The sequence below is a fragment of the Argiope bruennichi genome, chromosome 5, assembly GCF_947563725.1.
Source record: "Argiope bruennichi chromosome 5, qqArgBrue1.1, whole genome shotgun sequence".
Lineage (NCBI taxonomy): Eukaryota > Metazoa > Arthropoda > Arachnida > Araneae > Araneidae > Argiope > Argiope bruennichi.
The window spans coordinates 32,490,207-32,513,640 of NC_079155.1; the positions used below are offsets into that span (position 1 = coordinate 32,490,207).

General features: G+C 29.9%; 1 protein-coding gene across 1 annotated transcript; it reads right to left on the reverse strand.

Annotated features, from left to right (window-relative positions):
- Positions 1 to 5,048: 5,048 nt before the first annotated feature.
- LOC129969391 (probable insulin-like peptide 7) lies at positions 5,049 to 23,434 on the reverse strand. The gene is made up of 4 exons (XM_056083953.1): positions 23,371 to 23,434; positions 9,235 to 9,355; positions 7,518 to 7,648; positions 5,049 to 5,316 (listed from the first exon to the last, which is right to left on the reverse strand). The coding sequence occupies exons 1-4, from the start codon at positions 23,387 to 23,389 to the stop codon at positions 5,138 to 5,140; spliced, it is 450 nt and encodes a 149-aa protein (XP_055939928.1). The 5' UTR covers positions 23,390 to 23,434; the 3' UTR covers positions 5,049 to 5,137.

Here is a 23,434-nt window from a genome sequence, read left to right on the forward strand (position 1 = left end):
TAATTAATTGAGAATTTTCCTAGAATAATTTTCTAAAATTAATTTAAAAAGTACTTATTGTGATTTTAAATAAATAAGACACATCACTAATTTAATGAAAGCGAACAATAAATTACTTTTAAAATACTTCAAAAAATCTCGATTTCTCGGGGCTTTTAAAAGTTATGGGGACCCTAGGCGATTGCTTACTTCGCTTATTTAATAAATACACCTTGCCAGTATATATGGGACTAGGGCACATTAAATCTGGCAAAGAGGATCAAAAGAATCTTAATATTATGAAAAGTTTTACAATATTGTTATGATATCTTCACGATATTATGCGGCTTCAGTACATCGAACAATTACTTTCAAATATATATCTAACCATATTCTATGCTAAAAGTTTAGATGAGGGTGACATTTAAGGTACGTCTTCATTATTTGACTACGGTTGATACAAAGTTCTTCCCAAAATAATTGTTGCAAGCTTCAAACAAAGACGTTAATTTAACTGCATTAAATTAAACTAACAAAAGTTACACATATTTAAAGGGTCATCATTTTAAAACAATAATAACCCTTCCCCACCCAAAAGCTTCAGGTATATATTTTTTCTTGATAAGTATTATGATTTGCAAAAGTGTTTTAAAATATAAATAATAAAGAGTATATAGAACTCATTTATATTCATGTGTAAATTTATCTTTATTGATAAATATGTAAACATTTAATTTTTTTGAAAGCAAAAGGCTGCTTCGAAGACAGTGAAGACACTTTGCATTTTTAAATTCTCTTTAATCCATCCCGGAAAGACATAATTTATTTACAAGAGGTGCGGACAAAGAGCGCGTCCCCTCACAGCATCAAATTAGGCAAGAGAAGACAGAAATGAGTTATCCCTGGTCTTATATAACATGAGATATCGTTAGGGAAAATATTTTTTCACAGTGCTAATATGCTATTAAGATTCTGAAAGGGTTTTCTGACACATGTCAATCACAAGCAAGGGAAACACGGGGATCATTTAAAAAATAATTTGTTTGGATCAGCAATTTTTATCCTTTCACTCCGAACATGGGAACCTCTGACTAAAGCATTTTACAAAGCATCTCTTGAATTAATTAAATAGAAAAAGTGGAATGGAATCAAGGAATAAGAGAATATTTTAGAATGACTTTGATATGGGCTAAATTACGATGAAACTTTGGGAATTTATTTGGAATTGAAATTAGAGTTTAAAATATCATTACATATATATAATTATTATTCGTGTTTTTGTTTATTGAGTTATTATTTAAAATATTACATAAATCTTATTTGGCTAAAAGCAACGGCATATTTATAAATAAATACTTCAATTTTATGCAAATTACGATTCAAATGGGTAGATGTAGAATTGCATTCTTTTAAAAAGCATTTTGGTTATTTTACATTATTTAGCTTTCAAATAATTTTCAAAGACAGACAAAGGAGAGGTATGAAATAGAGAGATTCGTCGATATTTCGAAATCAAATTGTTTGATATTACAACGCTATTCTTTTTTATAATTCTCAGACGAGAAAGTAAAAATGCACATTTAGTTGGTTTTACTCGCTATTTTTTTAAATGAATTCATCGCCTCATTAAAATTTCATTAACTCATGATTTTTAAATATAAACTTGATAAATATTGCTGTTTGATGTTTCAATTTTTCTAAAGCCATATAATGAAAAAAAGTTGAACATTAACTCATTTTTTAATCATTAAAAAGTTTCCAAAATGTACAAAAAGAATAAGATACAAAAGACACACACATCTGCACTAAATGATGCAAACTCTAAATATATGTTAATTGCTTTACACGCCTGTCAACTGACAGTGAATGCGTAATCAGTTGACTCCATTGCATATCTATATTAATTTTTTGGTTAAATCTTTCAATAGTTAGATTATTTATCTATATATTCAGAATACTGCCTGCCAAAATTCAACAAGTCATATAAATAAAATTCGACATATGATTTTCTTATTAACATCGTTATCTCGTTTGGTGCAGAGACAAAATTACAAAAAAGTTAGGAAACAACCATTCTAAACACTCAAATGCAATGATTACCAAGGCTGTTTATTGTGATTCAATTAGTAAACTATAAAAAGAGTACTCTACACTGACTCCAATTGTGACTTTGAAAAGCACGAAAAAAATCCAAAAATAGTGTTCTAAAATTTAAATAATACTTGATTTAAATTTGAATATATACAAATGATGAAAATAATAATTCAAGTGAATGCGTAAAATTAGACAACCAGAAAATACCGCAAAAAATCTGGAGGCTCTCCAAAGTTACAGGGCCCCTAGACAATGCCAACATATCCTATTTTATAATCCTGTCTTGAGTGTTTGGTATCTAGAATGTGCTCGAATTTATTTCTAAGAATTTATCATTTATGTTTAAAAATATGTTCATTATTGAAATTTGAAATCTCAACGCAATAATCACAATGATAAAATATTCTGGGAATGGATATCCTTACGGGGTGTAATTCTTGATTTTAAGAAGAGCCTTGAACAAAGAAATTGTTAGAAAAAGCGACATTTCCTCCTAGAATTTGTATTCTATAATAATCTTAAATGAAATAGGTTGCCTATAGGTAATTTTGATAACTTTATTATAAAATATAATGCCGGCGTCCTGGCATAGGGGTAGCGCGTCTTCCCCGTGATCTGGGCGTCCCGAGTTCGAGTCCCGGTTTGGGCATGGTTGTTCTTCTGTTGTTCTATCTGTGAGATGTGTGAATGTGCCCTCCTGTAAAAAGGGGTTGTGCAAGCGAATGAGTGATGCGTGAGTGGCAAAGTCGTACTCTTGGCCCTAGTTGGCGCTGCTATAAAAAATAAGAGACGTTCCCCCTCAGGCTTAAATCGTTGTCTTCGTAACAGTGGGCTTGTCAGTGGCAAGTGCCATAAGAAACAAACAAACAATAAAATATAATTTTCAGATGGTGGAGTGACATTTTATGGTTGTTGCCTCATTAATAAATTATTTAGTCTTGGATATGCAATCGATTAAGAAGAATTGATTAATTAATTCGTTTGAAGAAAAATCCATGAGTTTTAAAATAATCAAAAGCTTAATTTTGTGAAAAAATATTTTTTGGAATGCCTTTTTTCATAGGAACAGTATCGTTTAGTTCAAAATTTCAAACCCATATCTCAGAATCTTGATTTAAAAATTATACTAAATGACTTGCTTAACGTTATTTTAACTAAACGATAACATTAAGCAAATACGATAACATTAAACTAAAAGATAATATTTTTCGTCACATCCTTATCAATTCAAGAACTATGCATGTTTTGTCTACTACCTTTAATATTTCAAAAGATAATGATAAGTTGATTATGATAACCTTCCTGAGAAATAGAATTTATCTTCGTCATTTAATTTTCCGAATAAAACAGAAATACGTCACCTAATAAGAATGTCTAATGTACACTTTTTTCTTTGGCTAAATATCTTTTCAAAACTATAACTTTCTGAAGAATAGTTAGAGTTTGTACGGTTTTTAATACGTGAACTTTGAATAATTGCGCATTGAATGTAAGAGGAGATTTGGTCATCTATCGTGTCTTAAATTTGTTTGTTTGTTTGTTTCTTATGGCACTTGCCACTGACAAGCCCGCTGTTAAGAAGACAGCGATTTAAGCCTGAGGGGGAACGTCTCTTATTTTTTATAGCAGCGCCAACTAGGGCCAAGAGTACGACTTTGCCACTCACGCATCATTCATTCGCTTGCACAACCCCTTTTTACAGGAGGGCACATTCACACATCTCACAGATAGAACAACAGAAGAACAACCATGCCCAAACCGGGACGCCCAGATCACGGGGAAGACGCGCTACCCCTATGCCAGGACGCCGGCGTGTCTTAAATTTAAGATTGGCTTATAGGCATCTTCCTATCATCAACTTTATTTTATAAGTGATAGATAGAAAAAAATTATCAACTTTAAAAAAAAAACTTATTCATGTTTAACGAACTTTATCTACTCCAAGATAATAATCTCATCTTCATATCCAATTAATTTAATATCTACTTTGGACGTCCATAATTTCATCTGATCAGTGTAACACTAAATGATTAAATACAAATAGGTCAGATTCAATTTATTGCCAAGATCTTCGTCTCAAAATAAAATAAATATATAAAAAACGTGAAGGTCTCATCAAAACTTTCTCGCATACTTTCTAATAAATTTGTCATGCCAGAGAACGTCTTACGTGGCATTGGCGAATTCGGTTAATAATTACGAATATTAAATACAAATGTAAAATACAAATATAAAATAATAAATACAAAATATTAATATAAATTGAATATATTAATATAATATTAAATACAAAACGAATAATAAATGCAAATTAAATACAAAGGTTAATAATTACGAAATATTAACCTTTGGCATAAATTTATCATTTTTCTGAATCTATCGTGTCATTCTTGGCGAGTTATTTCACGATTAACAGTATCCCAAAACCAAATTTGTGTTTTAGACATGTTTTTCTCAAATAATGGGAACAAAAATTTTGACATAAAATTATATTTGTAGTCACAAAATCTCATAACATACTTGATATATTTAAGTCATTGCGTTTTTCTATTATCGCGTTTACTTATTTCTGAAAGTACAAACTGACAAATCATCAACCCGTAGTTGAATTTGGCTCAAAATTTGATAGATGTCTACTGCATAGACGTTAAATCTGTGTACCCAATTTTATCTATTTAGCTCACTTCGTTTTGTAATTATCGTGATAACTTATATTCGGACAGCCGGACAGACATACTTTCTTTAAACAGATTTTTCACTCAAACTTCGATAGAAATCTAAAAATTTGGTGTAAAGATTATGTACTAAATTTCAGCAGTCTTGCTGAAAACGTTTCTGAGTTATCCTTATCACAGACAGGCAGACAATTTTCAAAAATGTGCTCTAAACTACGTATACGAGAAAGTGAAAATGAGTGTTTAAGGAGACGAGTCGAGGCATTATACACCGGAACCAAAAGAAATGAGAGAAAGCAGTTTGAAAAATTTATTTTATTAATCTCGAAGCCAGGTGCCGTTCTCTTTCACATACATAAAGAAAGTCATTTCTTTAGGACACGTGGTCGTCAGGACCGGACCCTCGAGTTGGCCGGACAGTACTCTGCGTACTCTTCCCAGGAGCACCCTGCATTTCCGTGGCAGCATTCGTCGATGATGCCTCTCTTGACGAGGGCGTGGTGAGCAGCAGAGCGCTTTCGGCGACGCCCCAGGAAACGGTGAGCCTGCTGGTCATCCATAAAAGGCTCTGAAATTGAACAGTTTTTGTCACTAAGGTGAATATGAAACTGTGGTAGTTTGATTTATGTTTATTAGGCATTTGACCACTATGAGATAATTTATTCATGAAATAATATTATATATTGTGAAATAAATCATGAGATAATTATCTCAATAATATCTAAATTAATGGCAAAGCTCGATATATTAAGTTCGATAAAAAATATTTTTATTTGGAAGGATAAAAGATGTGGAAACTTTCTTGAGACTTCTATTGAATTGGTTGCAGTTTTTTTTTATAAATAGAAGAGTATTTGGCAGCTGAAACGAGATCATTGTGTTAAAATATGATTAAATGAGGCTAAACAGTTGTACATCTCAGACAGAGTAGGGAATTCTCCCAACGACATAGGTCTATGAGTATATAAGTATGACTTAGTGACTCATTACTGGATGGCAGGATTGATAAATTGTCAGGAGTCAATATTCTGTGACCTAATTACTCATGTACATAGACGCTGCTACTGTTGTATCATCTAGAATTGAAACATTGATTTCAGCCTAAATATTTTTGGCAGCTCTTTATATTGTTTACATATGCCTTGACCTACCGACCAGCAATTTTGCAGCTTTCCTAGTGACGCCACTGATGTCGCCTGTTTTACTGAAAAGATTAGGATAAGTTTCAGCAAGTGTTTCGTATTATGAAATTTGTTGTTTATTTAATAATTCCAATGCATTTGTGATTGTTATTGAACAATATATAGATAGATAGGTAACTTCCAAAAGCGTTAAAAAATACTTAAAATATTTCTTACTGGTGGCATTGATTTCCAGCCCATTTCCCGAAATATGTGAAAAAATCCAAAAATAAAGTATAGAAAAATCTCTGAAATAGTTACATTGATGAAAAAAATCTATAAACTATTGATGGTAATTCGTTGTAATAATATCATTGCTTCTGAAACTAAGTTAGATGATATAAATGGTTAAATTTCTGAAGACAAATAAAGACTAAAGTTAAAGTCTGATATCTATATTAGTTTTCTGCGCATGCTCTTTGGTTCATAAATAATGTGTGTTAAAAGTTATGAAAGAGTAAATTCCTATATTGACTTTTCTTTATCGATTCTAATTAATATGTCTATAACTCAAATTAAATAAAAATAATCATTTTTTATGAGATAGCCATCTGGTTCTAAATTTTAGCCGAAGTATGTGAGATCATGTCTGTAAAAAAATTTAGTTTTATCAAGTGCACAAAGCAATCAGTTTTTCACTTCTGATAATTTTAGTACTTAAACATTAGTTTGTAGGTGGTTGTGATGCGTGAGGATAGAACCTGGGACCTTGTGGTTCTCAGCTGAGTAACATAACCCCGATACAAAAGCAATGGCTTGTGAAACGTAGTTGTTAACTGGTTTATAATCTATTCACTACAGACTCTCCCTCCAGTGAGTCGGAGGTGAGACGAACGATACGGCTGTTGAATGATGATGTATTAGCTGTTGATTCTAATGCGCCTGTAGTCATTTGAGTAGCGCCAAGCTGGCGAGCGTGAGTGGTTGCTGATGTTGTTGCGCCAAGTGAGTCTAGCGGCTTTGTGTTGCTGCGTCAAGTGAATCTGACGACTTTGAGTTGCTGTGGGTAGATGGCGCCACAACAGCTATACGAAAGTTGAAGGTTCATCGTCCGAGGTCATCAATGTGACAAATTGAGATGCGCGAGGATAGTATCTGGGACCTTGTGGTTCGCAGCCCAGTAACATGACCACAATACAAAAGCAATTGCTCGGGTAGCGTAACTGGCTTATAAGCTATTCACTACAAGTTCTTTTGGATATTATAATCGTGCGCTGGGTTTCCGTAGAACGATGACTTATTTTTACACCCTTGCTAAATTAAAGTGTGAGATAAAAGAAGTGTTTTATCTGCATTGATCATCAAACTTTCCGTATGGATGCATTGACATATATTACTAGGGGGAGAGGTGACCATTATTTTTTGAAAAAGTTCAGTGAGATCTCAAGCTCTACATCTCAAATAGAGTAAGAATAATTTTTGCAATTAAAGAATGGGAAAAAATTATTTTGTATGCATTATTCATCAAATTTTCCATATGGACGCTTTCTTCAAAATGTGTAATGAGATCTAAAGCTCTGCATCTCCAATAAACGAGTTAGCATTGTTTTGAAGCAACATTTACCGATCAAAGAGTCGAATTTCTTACCAGAAATTTTCTTCTTCCTCTTAACAGCATAAATATCTTTCTGACAAACCCAATCCATGTGTATGAGGAGGTCATGGTAACATCTGCGGTGTCTTTCCGTGTGCCACACTGTTCGCCAGTCATCGTCGCTCCTGCGGGAAGAACGGCAGTTTCAACAAACACCATTGAAAATTTATCTTATTGAACTTTATGAGCCAAGAACGTAAGTAGGAAGTTGATGTGTAGGAAGAATTTACACGAAAAACTTAACTCTTATAATTTTTTTTTAACTTTTAGATTTTTTTTTATATATACAAAATATGCTAAGAGAAAGGATAGTAGACCTCAAATAATTTCATTTTGGTATTCTGAATTATAGCATCGTTTCAGCCCGCTTTCAATCCCCCCCAAAAACTCATTTTTTCAAATCAAAATTTTGAACCATTGCCATTTCTCATTCAATAAAATTTTTTGTCACTAAGCCATTTCCATTTCCCATTCAATAAAATTTTTTGTCACTAAGCCATTGCCATTTCCCATTCAATAAAATTTTTTGTCATTAAGCCATTGCCATTTCCCATTCAATAAAAGTTTTTGTCACTAAGCCATTGCCATTTCCCATTCAATAAAATCTTTTGCCATTGAGTCATTGTCATTTCCCATTCAATAAAATCTTTATCGTTGCACATAACAGCTAAAAAAATATAGTGATCCTTATGGATGCCAGTCGAAAGCCAGCCTATCCTAGAACAGGCCTCGGCTAACATATTTCAAAAGCAAGTTCAAAAGTCACCGATGTGTTTAAGTGGAAATATACAAGCAACTGAAAGGAAGAACATTTCGACTGGTTTATTAATGTTTAATTAAATTTGCTTAAAAAAAACTTTTTCTTAAAATATTTTCTTGTAAACGTTACATAAAAAATTGAAAATCTTATAAAGCATATATAATTTAACAAACATTTGTGTTATTTTAAAAAAAGATGACTGTTTATGAATTATTAAAAAAATGAAAGCTAATTTTATTATAAGAAATGAAATTAGAAATGCTTTCTACATATTTAATATACAAAAAGATTTTACGATGTATTCTTTTAATTATAGACAAAGTTTTTAACAATAGATAGCTAATTTTAAATAAAACAATACATTGATTTTTTTTATCCGGTTAACTCGCATCATACAAAAAAAAAAAGTGTTTCGATCATATAGACGTATTTTAGCATTGGTAATTATTTTTGGAAAGGTTTTCTTTTCTTTTCTTTATCTAAATTTTTTCTTTTTGGTAGAATGATTTATATAGCAGATTTTATCATACAAAAAATGTGTTAGGATCATATAGACGCATTTCTGCATTGGTAATTGTTTTCTGGAAATGTTTCCTTTTTGAGGAATGATTTATATAGCAGGGAAATGTTTGCGGTTTTCAAAATAAATTTGTTCTTAATGAAAAACCAAAAACAGAATTTCGTCTTCAATAATTTAAACAATGGCAAATTAGCCATAGTAAATGCCACAACTATTTAACAATATAAAATAAAGAACGATTTTTTACAATTAATGAAGAAGAGACAAAAAAAAAAACAATTCTTACTAAATTTTATTCAGCAATTTAAAAAAAAATACTTTTATCAAAATCAATGACCACGAAATTTTAATTTGGAATTTTGATAGCTATAATGAGAAAAAAATTTCCCAGAATACTTTAGCATTATTTTCATGCAAAAAAAACTATGTACCTGGCTTTGAAAATATTTTCCCAGACAGGGTCTATTTCCATTTCTGCGGCTAGAGCTAGCCAGATAACGCATAAAATAACGCTACTGCGCAGCGATACCAGCGATGTACTACCCATAGTACCTGGAAAAAAAGAAAAAGACTCCAATTTATATCAATATTTGTATAAGACAATAACAATAAAATTATTTAAAGATTTTTTTATAGCCTAAACGATATTTCTTGAAGAATGGGGGTTTTCGATGCATGAATAGACAAATTAAAGAACAAGTCATTGAAGTTAAATTATATTGAACTGATAAATGCATCTCACCAATCAGTCTTTGGGCGTGTAACCGCCTAGGGTATTATCTTTTCGTTTTCTTTTTACAATTTTTCTTAAAATGATACAAATGTACTAAGGTTTTGTCTTCAGAGAAATATAAATGCCTTGAGAATCTAAGATTGTCCATTGAGGTATTTGTATCTTCCCCAGTATGAAATAAGTATTATCCGAGTGTGGCAACAGTCTTCGATGATTTTCTGACTTTTGACATTCTATGATTAAAAGTGTTGGATCATTCCATTTATTAATTCATTTCTCTTCTAATGGAGCGGCCATAGTCGACAACAGATGAAAGAAAAATTGCGAAATTGAAATCAAACTTTCATAGCATTATCATTCATCTGTGTATAACAATAAAAGAAGCGAAAGCAGAAAGCAGTGTGCGCAATGTAACGAGTTATGCCAAGCATTTAGAAAATTTTTGACTTAACCCTAGTATTTAATTGTAACTTATTCAAGAAATAACAAATTTTGATTTTAAAAAAATTGAGTGAAATTACTAACTGATGAATATTTTGAAAGTTTATTGATTAATATTTTACTTTATTATTGACAGATCATTTGCTCCAAATATTCTAGAATAAGTCTGAAAACGTAATAGAAATTTTTGTTATTAAGCAAGAAAAGATTAATAATAAACGTTTTGAAAACAATAAAGACTAATTTATTCGTATTCTAATAATCTATTCGGAAGATCTTTGGATAACCGATTACATTTATATGTATTTTAACTGTCGTAAAAAAGATAATCCGATTAGAGGGTTAGTTCATTCAAGGTCTTTGCTGGCACATAACATATTGATTTAGAAATGTAATAACGAATTTCTCATTTTTTTCACTTGACTGTATTTAAATGTTGTCTTACACAATTATTATATTAAAAATATTTTATACTGTTTATCTGAATAATTCACTAATTTATTGAAATTATTGTTTTTAAAAGTATTACACTTTTTAATTATAATTTTTATTATCTTATTCATAAAAAAATTAGATAATTTTTATTTATTAGCTATAAATTATTCATTTTACCACTAAGTATTAATAAAATTATTTATTAATTATTAATTAATTATGATTAGTATTATTAAATCTTTGGCAACCATTTAGAATTCAGGAGCATTATTGTGCTTCATTTAAAAAGAAATCTCTTGATAATAACGTAAATTATAATAGATTTTAAAGATATATTGGTTTAGAAGAATTATCATTTATTGTGTACATGGACGTAATGAAATCAAATTTCATGGTATCATAATGTTAGTAAAAAAGTAACTGCCTAGGTAACCTATTTTATAATTACACTTTGTCTCTTGCTGAACTATAACTTCACTTTCTTATTCTCATGTAAACTGGTTAATTAATAAACAATTTCTTTCTTAAGTTTCAAAAATGGAAGCAAAATTACGTAATTAAACAACTGACGAAGCGATGAAAACGATTTGAATTTCATTGCAATTATAAAGAGTATCGTTAAAAATTATGCAAAGAATATTTAAAAAAGCAGTACCATTAAAAAGACATTTATTTAGGCTTTAAGTGAAATAAAAATATTTTATTTTCAATTACATATTTTGATGTTATTCAAAGAAAAATAATTAAAATTTCGTTTACTCTCTATTTAAAATTGCAGAAAGAAAAAAATGCATCTCTAAGTTATAGCCACCCACCTTCAGTTTATATTTATGTCAAATATGGTAGCACACACACATACACACACCCGTGCACGCGCGTATGCATGTACACATCTTTGTTTATTTTAATTACTATGACTTGAATGTTTTTCAGTTACACACAAAAAAAAATCATACCAAAACTATTGAAGACTATAGGTTTCTTCTCATATGTTTATTTATTACAATATAATTGAGTCAATTAAAATGGTGTCATAGTTAATATGATAATAATAAATGTCAGCACCATCTGACATCAATCTCTCTTTCACCTTGCTTTCTCGTAGATGTAGTATAGAAAAAGTATAGTAATAGTCAAAAAACTCGAAATCGAGATTTTGACGAATCTACACGTTTCAGACTGATGTTTCTCTGACTGAGAAAAACACATTTTTGGAAAATGTCAGTCTGTCTATCTGTAACAAAGATAACTTTAAAAGGCTTTGAGCTAGACGGTTGAAATTTAGCATACGGTCTTTACACCAAATTTTCCAACTGCTGTCAAATTTTGAATAAAATCCTTTGAGGGAAAGTCTGTTCGGCTGGTCGAATACAAGCTAACAATAATTTCAAAATGAAGAGAATTAGATAAATAAAATTCGGTCGACAAATTTAACATCTGTAGTGTATATACCTGTCAAATTTTGAGCAAAATCCAATAAGGGGTTGACTGTCTATCGGTCTGTACTTTCAGAAATATGTGAACGCGATAATTCAAAAAATGCAATAATTTAAATATATCAAATTTGGTATTGGAATTTTTGATTATAAATGGAGTTTTGTGCCAATTTTTTTTTCAAAAGTTTGAGAAAAACGTATATAAAACATTATTAAAAATATATAAAACATGGCATGCCAAGGATTAATCGTTCACATAACTCGCTAAAGGAAGTGACAATAGATCCAGTAAAAATGAAATTCACTCCAAAAGTTGAAATTTCATAACCATTGTACGCCAATGCCATATGTAAGGCGTTCTCTGGCATGGCAAGTTATTAGATAGTACAAGAGAAAGTTTAAAGTAGTTCACTCCTGCTGGTTTTCCCCAGCCTTAAACAAAATCAGTTAAAAAATTTAATTAATATGATGCTAATGTTCTTGCTATCAAGTTAATTCCCTTAAATATAAGAATTTTTGTTACTTGCGCATTATCACAATTATGCACTAATACATGAATAAGTCACTAAATTCGATTCTTTTTATCTGCCCGATAAAAGTTGCAAAAGCTTCTCAGCATAGTTGTCATAACATAGAAATATAGCATTCTAGGTAATTTCTACATGAATATTGATAACTTTATGTATAAATTTTCTTCGAATATATTTTTTAGCAATCCGTTCAAGTATAAGAATACTTCTCCATAAAAACATGAAATATTCGTTAAAATATTGAAATGAATACAAAAAATGAAAATCCTGTACAGATTTTTGAAATTAAAAAAAAATGCTTAAAAATTTAAGAGAAGAAATATACGAAATTTTTGAGTAAAATTTGTGAAAAATATTAAAAATTCCTGTGTAAATGACATGAACACAAACCTACACGAAACGAATCCAGCTGTTCCACGAAAGAAAAAAAAGTAAATACTTCTATTCAAGATCCAAAAAAGGCGGGAAAACATTTTAGAACATGTTCTAAAAGAGATTTGAAAATCTCTTTGAAAACGGATTCTTTTCTTTCGTATAATTCTGTGAAGTTAAATCCCCGCTAAAATATTCAAAGTGAGCTGTTCAATGATGATGCAAATGAGTTCGATGGCTCGAATTCTAATCTTGTCAATTTAAACGAGATTCAAAATCTTGGCAGAAATACCACTCGCGAAAAGCAGCTTTTTCCTCCAAGTTTATTTATAAGCTAGTCTTTCATTATGGAACAAATCTTGGAGAAAGAATCGTTTTAAAAGAACCTATTGGAATTCAAACTTATTTTTTGAATGAGTTGAGTTTAAAATTATACGTAGGTGGAATTTATTAGATAAATCGCGTGGTTGTATGAAGTAGATCTAGTTTTATCACGCTTTTATTTAGCGTGTCTTGTTTCCTGTTAATAAAGATGGAATTTTATCATAAATTTTTCTCTCATTTTCTGTTAAGCTAAAGTTTAGAAATTCAGTTCACTGACGTGTTCCCGAAATTTGTCCAATAGTTTCAGAGTTAAAATACTCATTATTTGTTTATTTTTTAAAATTTTGATTCATTGTGAATTTGGCATTATTTGAAAGCAAATATGTAAAAAAGCAAACAGGCGGAGCTATTTTCGATTAAAATTATGAAATTGAAAAAATTGTTCCTCTTAATATTGAAAAATAGATTATCTGATATTATCCTACAGCTTTCTTTTAGCAACAACGAAGTGAAATTTAAGCTACGGAGAAATTAAGCAAGAATAAATTTTAAAAAAATTAAAAAAAACAAACAGGTGGAGCAATTTTTGATTAAAATTATGAAATTAAAAAAATTGTTCCTCTTAATATTGAAAAATAGATTATCTGATATTATCCTACAGTTTTCTTTCATCAACAACTGTGTTAAATTTAAGCTACGGAGAAAGTAAACAAAAATAAATTTAAAAAAAAAAATGTGGAAAACACACTTGGGGAGGTGATCTGAGTTTATTAAAGTGACCTTTTAGGACACACCTATTTTCAAGTCATGGGAAGCTCATATTTTAATCGCAAATATCTCAGTCAGTTTTACAGATACTTCCATGGAACGTTTTTTTGTGCTTTTATTGTGGTATAGTGTATATTTTTCAAATTGGATATTTACAAACAATTTCCTTTACCTTTGTTACTTCCTTATTCCGCCGTTAGGAACGTTGTAATCTGTCTCAATAAATTCAGCGTAGTCACTTTACTAAAGATGCATGTTATTTCCCTAGGTATAGGGGACACCATTTTGTATTTAAATTGCTTATAATGACTTGACCTATCACCCTGAATATGTATAATACAGTTTGTACAGTTACATTGAAAAAAGGAGAAAAAAAATTTTTCTACCATCTGTATTTCAGACGATTTATGAAAAATGAAAATTTCTGTCTATGCCAAAATTATTTTATATAATTTCACGATTCGCTTAATTGTAAGTTTTCCAGCTGAAATGAAAAGAAAAAAAATTGAAAATCATTGCAAGTTTTCTCATAAAATTCCACATATTTCTTAAAGACAATTCATTAATCGAGATTACCACGTCTCATTGCTAAGATTTCTTTCATGAAATTTCATAAAGTAGTTGATAAAGAATTAAGCCGTCATGCATGTTAAAGAGTTAAAATTCCGGATTATCTAAATCATTTTTCTGCGTCGACACAATTGTACAATTTAAAGCTTAATTCCCATTTCAGTAGTCGGCAAAGTTTATCCTACAAAAGGGAATAGAAAAGCCACCAAAATAAAATTCACATCAATTCATCCGTTTCAGGTGTATTTTGAATTCCTTGTATCTCTACTACTAATAATAAAGGAAGATATGTATCTGTATTTTGACTCTCAAGAGGTGAAGTATTGGCGATAGTATACCAGATTAAATTCTAAATTTATAAAAACATTGTACAAAAATAAAATTAAAGCTTTTTTGTTTTTTTTACATAAGATATAGAAAAAATCATTTTTGTAAAATACTATTTTCGAAACGCTAAAACTTGCCCAATCTTTAATAAATATAATTTATTTATTCTGGTTCTTAATGCTCGCCTTATCTTCAACAGCGCATGCGCCGAATTTCATTAAGATCAAATGAAAACTACAGATTTGTATTAAAAAAATACAAATATAAATTCAACTATATAAATAAATAAAGAGAAGGATGGATTATGAAGGTAAAAATTAAATTGCAAAAATTAATTAAAATAAAATTTTTCTACCTTTTAGTGCATTAATGAAAACGCGTTTCCAAATAATTGTTTTTTATTAATTTCATACACACATTGAATATATTGTTTATTTGATTAATGTCCGTCATTTGATTTTTTTTCCATAAAAAAGTATCTATGCATTATCTCTAAAATCCTACACCATTATTTAATTGCACGCTGATAATTCTGTCGAAAATCGAATTTGACATGAAAATGCTCTGTCACCTTTAGATTACTTTGTTGAAAATTGATTTTCAAAAACTTAGCGCGACCTTTTCCCCTAGCACGTTGCGTACTCTTCTGCGTAATGAAAAGCAGGGGACGTGCCTGCAACTTCGTTATTATGCTCTTGGCGGGGATCCAAATATGATGAGATTTAAAGAAAACATTTCCGAATTGAATCTCGCTTTTTCCTCCTCTTTACGTTTAATTCCGTCTTGATAATTGCAGCGCCAGCAAACCCATTATTGCCAGCGTAAAAATAGACTGTCCAAAAAGTGCAAAATGCTCTTCAACGGGCTGGCAGTTTGGATTTTATTTATTTTTTTTCTCTTGTATTGAATGGTAAAAAAGGAATGTAAAAGATGCAACAATAAAAATTTATTTTAAAAAAAACTGTGAATAGTATTTGTAAAACGTTTTTATTCGAAAATAAATTTTGCTCTTTAAATTTTAATTTTGAAAGAGTGTGGTAAATTGTTGAAGCTTGACCGTTTTAAGTCACAATTTATGTTATATTTCATATATTCCTTGGAAAGTTTTTACAAATGGCAGCCTAATTACAATTATCAAGCAAGTAGACACATGTCTTGCATTTCTTATAAAACAATATATCTTGGAAAGTATCGATGAAAAGGAAGAGAAAGTTTTCTCTTGTTATGACTATTTGTTTAAATATTGTGTATTTATAATTTTATATATTTGATTACATGTTTGGTTTAGTTGTATGTTTAATAGTTTTTTTACTTTTTTGTATAAAAGAAAAATATATAAACGAAAAAGTAATGTAATCGTCAAAAAATTTGAAAACGAGATTTTGAACAATTTCCGCATTTCCATTTCTTCGTGAGTCCGACACAAAAACACATTTTTGTAATTATATATCTCACTTGCTCTTTCTGAGAATTTGATTAGTGAAAAACGCTTAACAAATAGAATCTTATTGTCAATCCATTAGGTCTATTTAGGGTGTGCAATTTCATAGACTTTCATAGACTGCTGTTCTTGGAGATCTGCAACAACAACTCAAAAAAGTTTTGACCTATACGGAACTATTGTTTTGAGCTAACTAGAAACGTTTTGAACTATACGGAAGAAATTTCTAATAGGGATTCTAGTACATAAAATTTGTAAATTTCTATTAAATTTTGTGAAATTTATTCAGTGGAAGTATGTCTGGCTATCTGAGTTCAAGTGAATACGTTAACTGGAAAACATAAAGTGCTAGATAGTTAAATTTGGTATACATGCTAAATATTTAAAATATATACCGTATCAAATTTGGAACAAATTCCGTCAAGAGGTTGATCGTCTGTCAGTCTGTGCTTTTGCATGCTTGTAAACCCAGTAATTCAAAAATGTAACAATTACAATAAACCGTTTTTGGTACGCAGTTTTAGAGTCTGAATTGTAGATTTTTAGGAAATTTTCAACCAATCGGCCAAAGGGCTGTTGGCTTGTTTTTCCGCAAACATCTAAACGAATGGATGGTTCGATTAATAGATGTTCTCATTTCGTCAAAGTATTAAACTTTGCTAACAGGATACCATCTTATTTATTTTGAAAATTAAATTCCTTCGGTTTAAAATATAATCCTGTGATTAATCGAAACTCAGCAGGTATTGTGAAAACAAAGCAGACAATATGGAAAGGGGAAAAGAAAGAAAGAAAAAAAAACCTATTACAATCTGAAAGGGGGGGGGGTATAGAAAGAGGATTACAAATAGCAAAATATTTCTTCTTTCGATAAAAATTGCTTGTAGAGTTTCCAAATCCCAGTGGGGTTATGAAAATCTGGGGGAAGTTAGTTAGTTATATATAAGTTAGTTATATTAACGTCCCATTTTAAACAACACTAGGGCTATTTTGGGACGGACCTCGTAATTTTGAACCGCGGTCAGATGACGAGGACGACATCTGAGCTGGCATACCCATCTCCATATTCCTCAACACCATCGGGAGGACGCTTGGCCTAGACGGATTTAACGTACTCTAGACCCCTTTACACGACGGTTCTTCGGTGGAATCAGGTCTCGAACCTGAAACCCTACCGATCAAGAGCCGAGACCTTACCACCAGGCCACCGTGGCCCAATATTTAATAGTTGAACTTGGATATAGATGAGTTACGGATATATCGAAGACTGATCTTTTACCCAGCAATTGATGCACGATAGCAAGGGGACGCATTCTAAAAGGAACACAGTACAGCCCTGGAAACTGATGCCATATTTATCAATGTGGACTTAATATATTGGATTGAGGCTTTCCAAGTCTGTCAACTTTTATTTTATTGGTCTGTCGTTTTCTAAAAATAATTAAAAAACTCATGTCTCTTTTTTTTTTTATTGGAAAAATTAATATGGTTGTGAAGTTTTGTTCGGAATTTGATTCGAAATATTCCATTAAAATTTGATGATCACAATTTTGAAAGATTGATAGATTATTTGTCTATTATATTGCATAATCTAATTAAATAAAGTAATAGATAATTACAAATACGCATAAGAATACAAACCCAAATTTTACGGTATTTTTTGGAGAAATCTGGGAAAGGATATAAATTTCGAAATGTGTGATCCTGAAAGATTTTACTATTCTCAAAATTTAATTGATGAACAACAGCATTATTAGAACTACAAGCTGCCCTACCCACTTAAACATAATTTTTTTTTTTTGTGTGTGTTTTCTAATAATATTCTACTGATGTATTCTAGTAACAGATTTTCATTTGCATTCTTGATCATGTTTTTTAAAGAAATCATGTGTATATATAATCTAAATGTAGAACTAAAAGATGTATCTTGCGAACAAGCTATTGTTTTGTTATCGAACTCTGTTGAAATAAGATAGAATTGAAAATTACATGTAAATCAAAAACGCTTTACTTTCCATTTATTAATTCGTAGACTCCTACTAAGGGGGGGGTGACGCTTAAAGTTTGGGGATGAGAAGCTTCCAGCATAGTGAGTGGTTGATTCTCGCTTCCTGAACGAGTACAGAAATGATATGATTAAGCTACCTCTTACCGATGGCGGGACGTGCTTCCTACGAGGAGGATTGTACCGTGGCCGGTGAAGGCCCTTAGGATTCAATCGTAGTTTCCGCCAGTGCTGTCGCGGAGGTCCAGTCATTCAAATTCAATCCGAATGCTTTGAATTAGACCGGGTGAAGTAGCCTTGTTTGGTTATTAATTTGTAGAACACACAGCTATTTGAAAAACAATCGAGAATGTAACCTTATTCATTTATATATAACTAAAAAGAATTTTGTATTGAAACTGGCAGGCTGTATTCTAAAAACGCGGTGATATAAAATTCAAAGGTAATTTTTGAAGTTCGTAAATGCTGTAAATAAGTAATGTCTAGATAATCAGTTTTTGAATTTAAAAAAAAAAAAATGCAACATCTAACAATGAAATTTTCGCCGTCTAAGCGAATTACGCTGTTACGATCGCGAAATGCATAATCTTGAAAATATGATGCTAATGCAATGAATGTAAATAGTGGGAGTGGTATCCTTAAAAATTTCTTGCCTCCTCATTAATAAACGCGTTATCCCAGAGAACGCCTTCATGGCATTGGAGTACAATAGATACGAAATTATTAATCCTTGGTGAGAAGTTAGCATTTTTACTGGATCCATCATGTCATATTTGGCGAGTTTTTTTGCGATTAATCTCTTACTAGTATCCGAAAATGGAATTTGTGTTTTAGACATGTTTTTTAAAAACGATTGAAGCAAAACTTTGACACAAAAGTATGATTGTAGTCACAAAATCCCATAGTTGGATTTGATTCAAAATTCGATAGGTGTCTACCGTATAGATAGTAAATCTATAAACCCAATTTTATCCATCTAGCTCTCTTCTTTTTTTTAGCTATCGTTTTAATTTGTATTCGAACAGTTGGACAGACAGACTCCCAAAAATTTATAGAAATCTACAAATTTGGTGCAAAAACCAAACATATAAGTGTAGCTCAAAGCTTTTTTGAGATAACTTTTTCATAGACGGACATTTTCCAAAAATGTTTTTTTTTCGAACTAAGGGAGATCTAAAACGTGGAGATTTGTCGAAATCTCGAGTTCGAATTTTTTGACGATTACTTTTACTTTTTATACTTTATACTGCGAAGTAAAAAATGGATACTTTGAACGAATTTTATTTTGACTCTTCAACAATCAATTTTTGAGTTACTACTAACTGTGACTATAACGATACAAATGAATTCGAGAATACTCTTTCTGTTGCTATAATGCATTTGTACTTCATGCGCAGTGGCAATTTAGACTTTTAGAGGCCGAAGTCAGCGTGCATTGTGAAGACAATCTTTTAATAAAGGATAAGTTTAGTTTCTCATTTCAAAATATTTTATCAACTTATTAAGGGTTTATTTTAGTTATTTTTTTGTTTGAATAACTTTGTGAAACTCTATATGCTTTCATTATTTAGATGCATGTCACGAAAAAAATAATCAAAATAATGAAATTCTAAAAAAAAAAATTTCAATTATATTTATTAATTAATGATTTTCTTCTCTTAAAAATAAAAATATCTATTTATTGTAATAAAAAACAAAGAAATAATAAACTTCGAAATAAAGTATTGAAATGTTATTTTACAGCAATCATATGATATATTATACAACTACTTCACTGAATAATTAATATTATAATAAATTATAAATAATCAATTAATTATATTTTAATTTATGTAATAAAGTCTATAACAAATACACTTTGCAATCCTAATATTTTCAATTTACATAGTTCGTATTTTTTATAAATTTATTTATTTCTCCTTAAATTTATATCACTTTTTAATCACTCTGTCTACGGTCCATTTCATCCTATTGGTCCTCGGCAGCTGCTTTATCAAAAATCCATAACTGGTTATGTTACGGTTTTAAGCACCTGTTGGATTTCAACGTATTTCAATCTTGAAATACCACTGACTAGATACTACGTTAAATAGTAGAAACAAAGCATCGAGACCTTATGTAGAGAATAAAATTAAAACTAATTAAAAATGTTTTAATAAAGAAACTGGAGGCGGGAAATGGAGGTATGTATACTTTGAATAAAATCTTCATTTATACCCACAGTGTCGTTTCGTACCTTTTCATTTGAAAACCATTTGTAATTTGTCAAAATTGATGCTTAAAATCTTTTGAATAGAAACACTTATCAGTCTTAACAGAAATAAATGGAGAAGATAATCTTTTATGGTCTGCAAAATTTCAGCTCATTCTTACAAGTGGTTTTTAGTTTGCAGTAAATTTTCTATTTTTTGCAGTAATACGATGCACTTAAAGGAATATACCCCTAACTACTAAAAGAAATAAATTTAATGACTGCCATTTGATTTTTCATAATTATATGGATTTTCTTAAAGCTGATAGCTGTCACGTTAAATTAAATAAATTTCAATATTTATTTATTTAAAATAAGTACATTACAGTGATTACTTCATTTACAAAATGCATGGCATAAATATAAGCCACAAAGCAAATTAAAATACTCATAAAAAGAATGGCATACAATATAATATTCAAAACCATATCTGATGTAAAAAAAGACAAATACTTAAATAATTAAAACGAAAACAGGCAACTACGAAACATCAAAAATATACCAAAGCCTAAATGACCCGTCACATTAGTGTCACCCATTCTCATTTTTATTTTAGAACCACGAATTAAAAGACCATTAAAAAAGCAAAGATCAAAAAATAAAACACGCACAAACACAATACCAACACAGAAACATGAGCATACATAAATATCTCTGTATATGTACTATACAAAAATAATAGGTAACGTAAGCATAGATAATGTAATGGCCAATAAAAAAGAAGTAAAATTTTAATTAAAAGACGTAGTTAAAAATTTAGAACAATTCTATTTATAAATACTAGGATTCAAATGATGAATGTTAAATTGCCTAGAAATATTGTTAAAAGTGTTATATTAAACATAAAAGAGATATTTTAACAGAAATATTTCTTCCTATGTTTCTTCAACGGATTTATTATAATCTGCATGAAAAAAGACATAGCTCTTTTAGAGAAGGCTGTCAGTCAGTTTAACAATAATGAAAATTTCTAAAGCCAAATTTTTTGGAACATCGCCAAGATTCAATAACTGCATAAAAAAAAAGGCCAACATGGTAATTTTGAAAAAAAATAAAAATACAGTTAATGGAACAGAAATATATGTTCTTGCTGAATTGATAAAAATTGAAACATTTGACATTTGATAGTTTAGGGTTAGTAAAAATAGAGACTTACACGATAAAACAACATGTTTTCATTTTTGAATAATATTTCATAAATAATGAAAGTTTAGCTATTACAATTCGAAAATTTGAATAAATTCTATGCTTTAGCTCATTCAGAAAACCTATTATTTGTTTGTGAAAAAGTCAAAATTAGTTGAAATACTTAATTTTTGTCATTTAATTTAACACCGTTATACTCACGATTTCTTAAGATTAAGCAGTTTGCAAAAGCGATTCAAAATTTATTCGCATAATTTGTTGTTTTAAGAATTGTATATAAATTGGAAGGAATCGTTATAAAATAATAACGTTTATAAAAAATAAATTACCAAAGAATCAATACTTTAATAAAAAAATCAGCATTCTATATTCTTAAACCTATTTTTTGGCGAATTTTTCAAGAATAAGAATTTTATTCGTGCAATTCTGATTCGTTTGCAAGAGTGGAATATTACATATGCTTTATATTTTCTTATTTAACGACGAAATTTTTTTATATATATCAGCCGATTCTCCTAAATCGTCTGTTGAAATTCTTGTTTTTCCGTAAAGTGTTAACTTTTTCTTCATTTTATTTGTTCAGACAATCGAGATAGCGTTGGACTTTCAAACACCAATGTCAATATAAACTACTGAAACCAAAATGGCTCAACAGCTATTCGAGGTAAAAAAAATTGAAAAAGTATGTTGAAATTCTTCATTAATGGAAATAACTTCTCTGAGTACTTTCTTTCACTTGAGCTCTTTAAATGGTAATACTTCCGTCTGCGTAAGTAATCGAACAAGGCGTATTACTTAGCGAAATTTAAAGAACATGATGTAAGTGCACGTGACTTGTATTGTTGAAAAAGTAGTTTTTACTTTTTAAAATAAAGTCAGAAAAAAATTATTAAGTTACTTAAAGAATTAAAAAAAAAGCTGAAACTTAATAGATTGAAGTTGTTTCATTTAAAATCTTGACTACGTAAGAACCATATAGTATAAATTTTCAAAAATTGTCGATCTAATGGAAATGGACTCAATTTAAACGATATTTTTCGAACCACAATTTGAATCAGGAATTCCAGTGTGATACATTTCTTTAAACTTCGAATCTAATTAACAATTGTCTGTAGTGCTATTTGTAAATATTGGTGACTGAATCTTATAGATAATTCTTAATCATTGCATAAATGCTGCGATAACTGAAAAAAAAAATCCATCGAAGACAAGTAGCTTTTATTCTGAAAGTTTAATATTTAAGTTCCTAACAATGTTTATACAAAAATTTGAAATGTCGAAATGTCTAGCAATAGTTAAAACAATTCTTACTACCATTATCACTTAGGACATTACACATTTAACATTATTTTACACAGGACATTTATAGGACATTACACATTATCACTTAGGACATCACATATTTAAATATTAAATTTTATGTAATGATTTTCGTTGTTTTTTTTATTCTTTAACACACAGTAAATGTATTTAATAAGCTCTGATTACGGAAAAAACATCATAAAATAATATTTCAACTTTACATAGTTCATATTAGATAAAGATAATACACATTTATGAGAAACAATTTTTGCCAAATTTATGGATTGACCATGAGCATTTTTTGCTTATATTTTTATTAAATCTTCCTAAAATGACAATTAAAATCATTTAAAATGAAAAGAGGATTCCACAGTATTAGTCTATTCAATTAATAATTTTATATCTGTATCGATGAACTAAAAAATTGTATCAAACTTTCTTTAAAAGAATGCTCGTTCTAGATAAAGCAAGTAAAAGCAGACTTACCTGAGCGGTGGCTGATCATTAGATGCTGGTTCGCGCGCTCATCCTAAGAGACATTGTGGCACAG

What these genes read in the sequence shown, in the direction of transcription:
- LOC129969391 (XM_056083953.1), bottom strand. An exon ending in GAAAATATTTTCAAAGCCAG is followed by an intron (nt 7,649 to 9,234) that starts GTACATAGTTTT and finishes TTCTTCCCGCAG; the next exon opens with GAGCGACGATGACTGGCGAA. An exon ending in GAGGAAGAAGAAAATTTCTG is followed by an intron (nt 5,317 to 7,517) that starts GTAAGAAATTCG and finishes GTTCAATTTCAG; the next exon opens with AGCCTTTTATGGATGACCAG.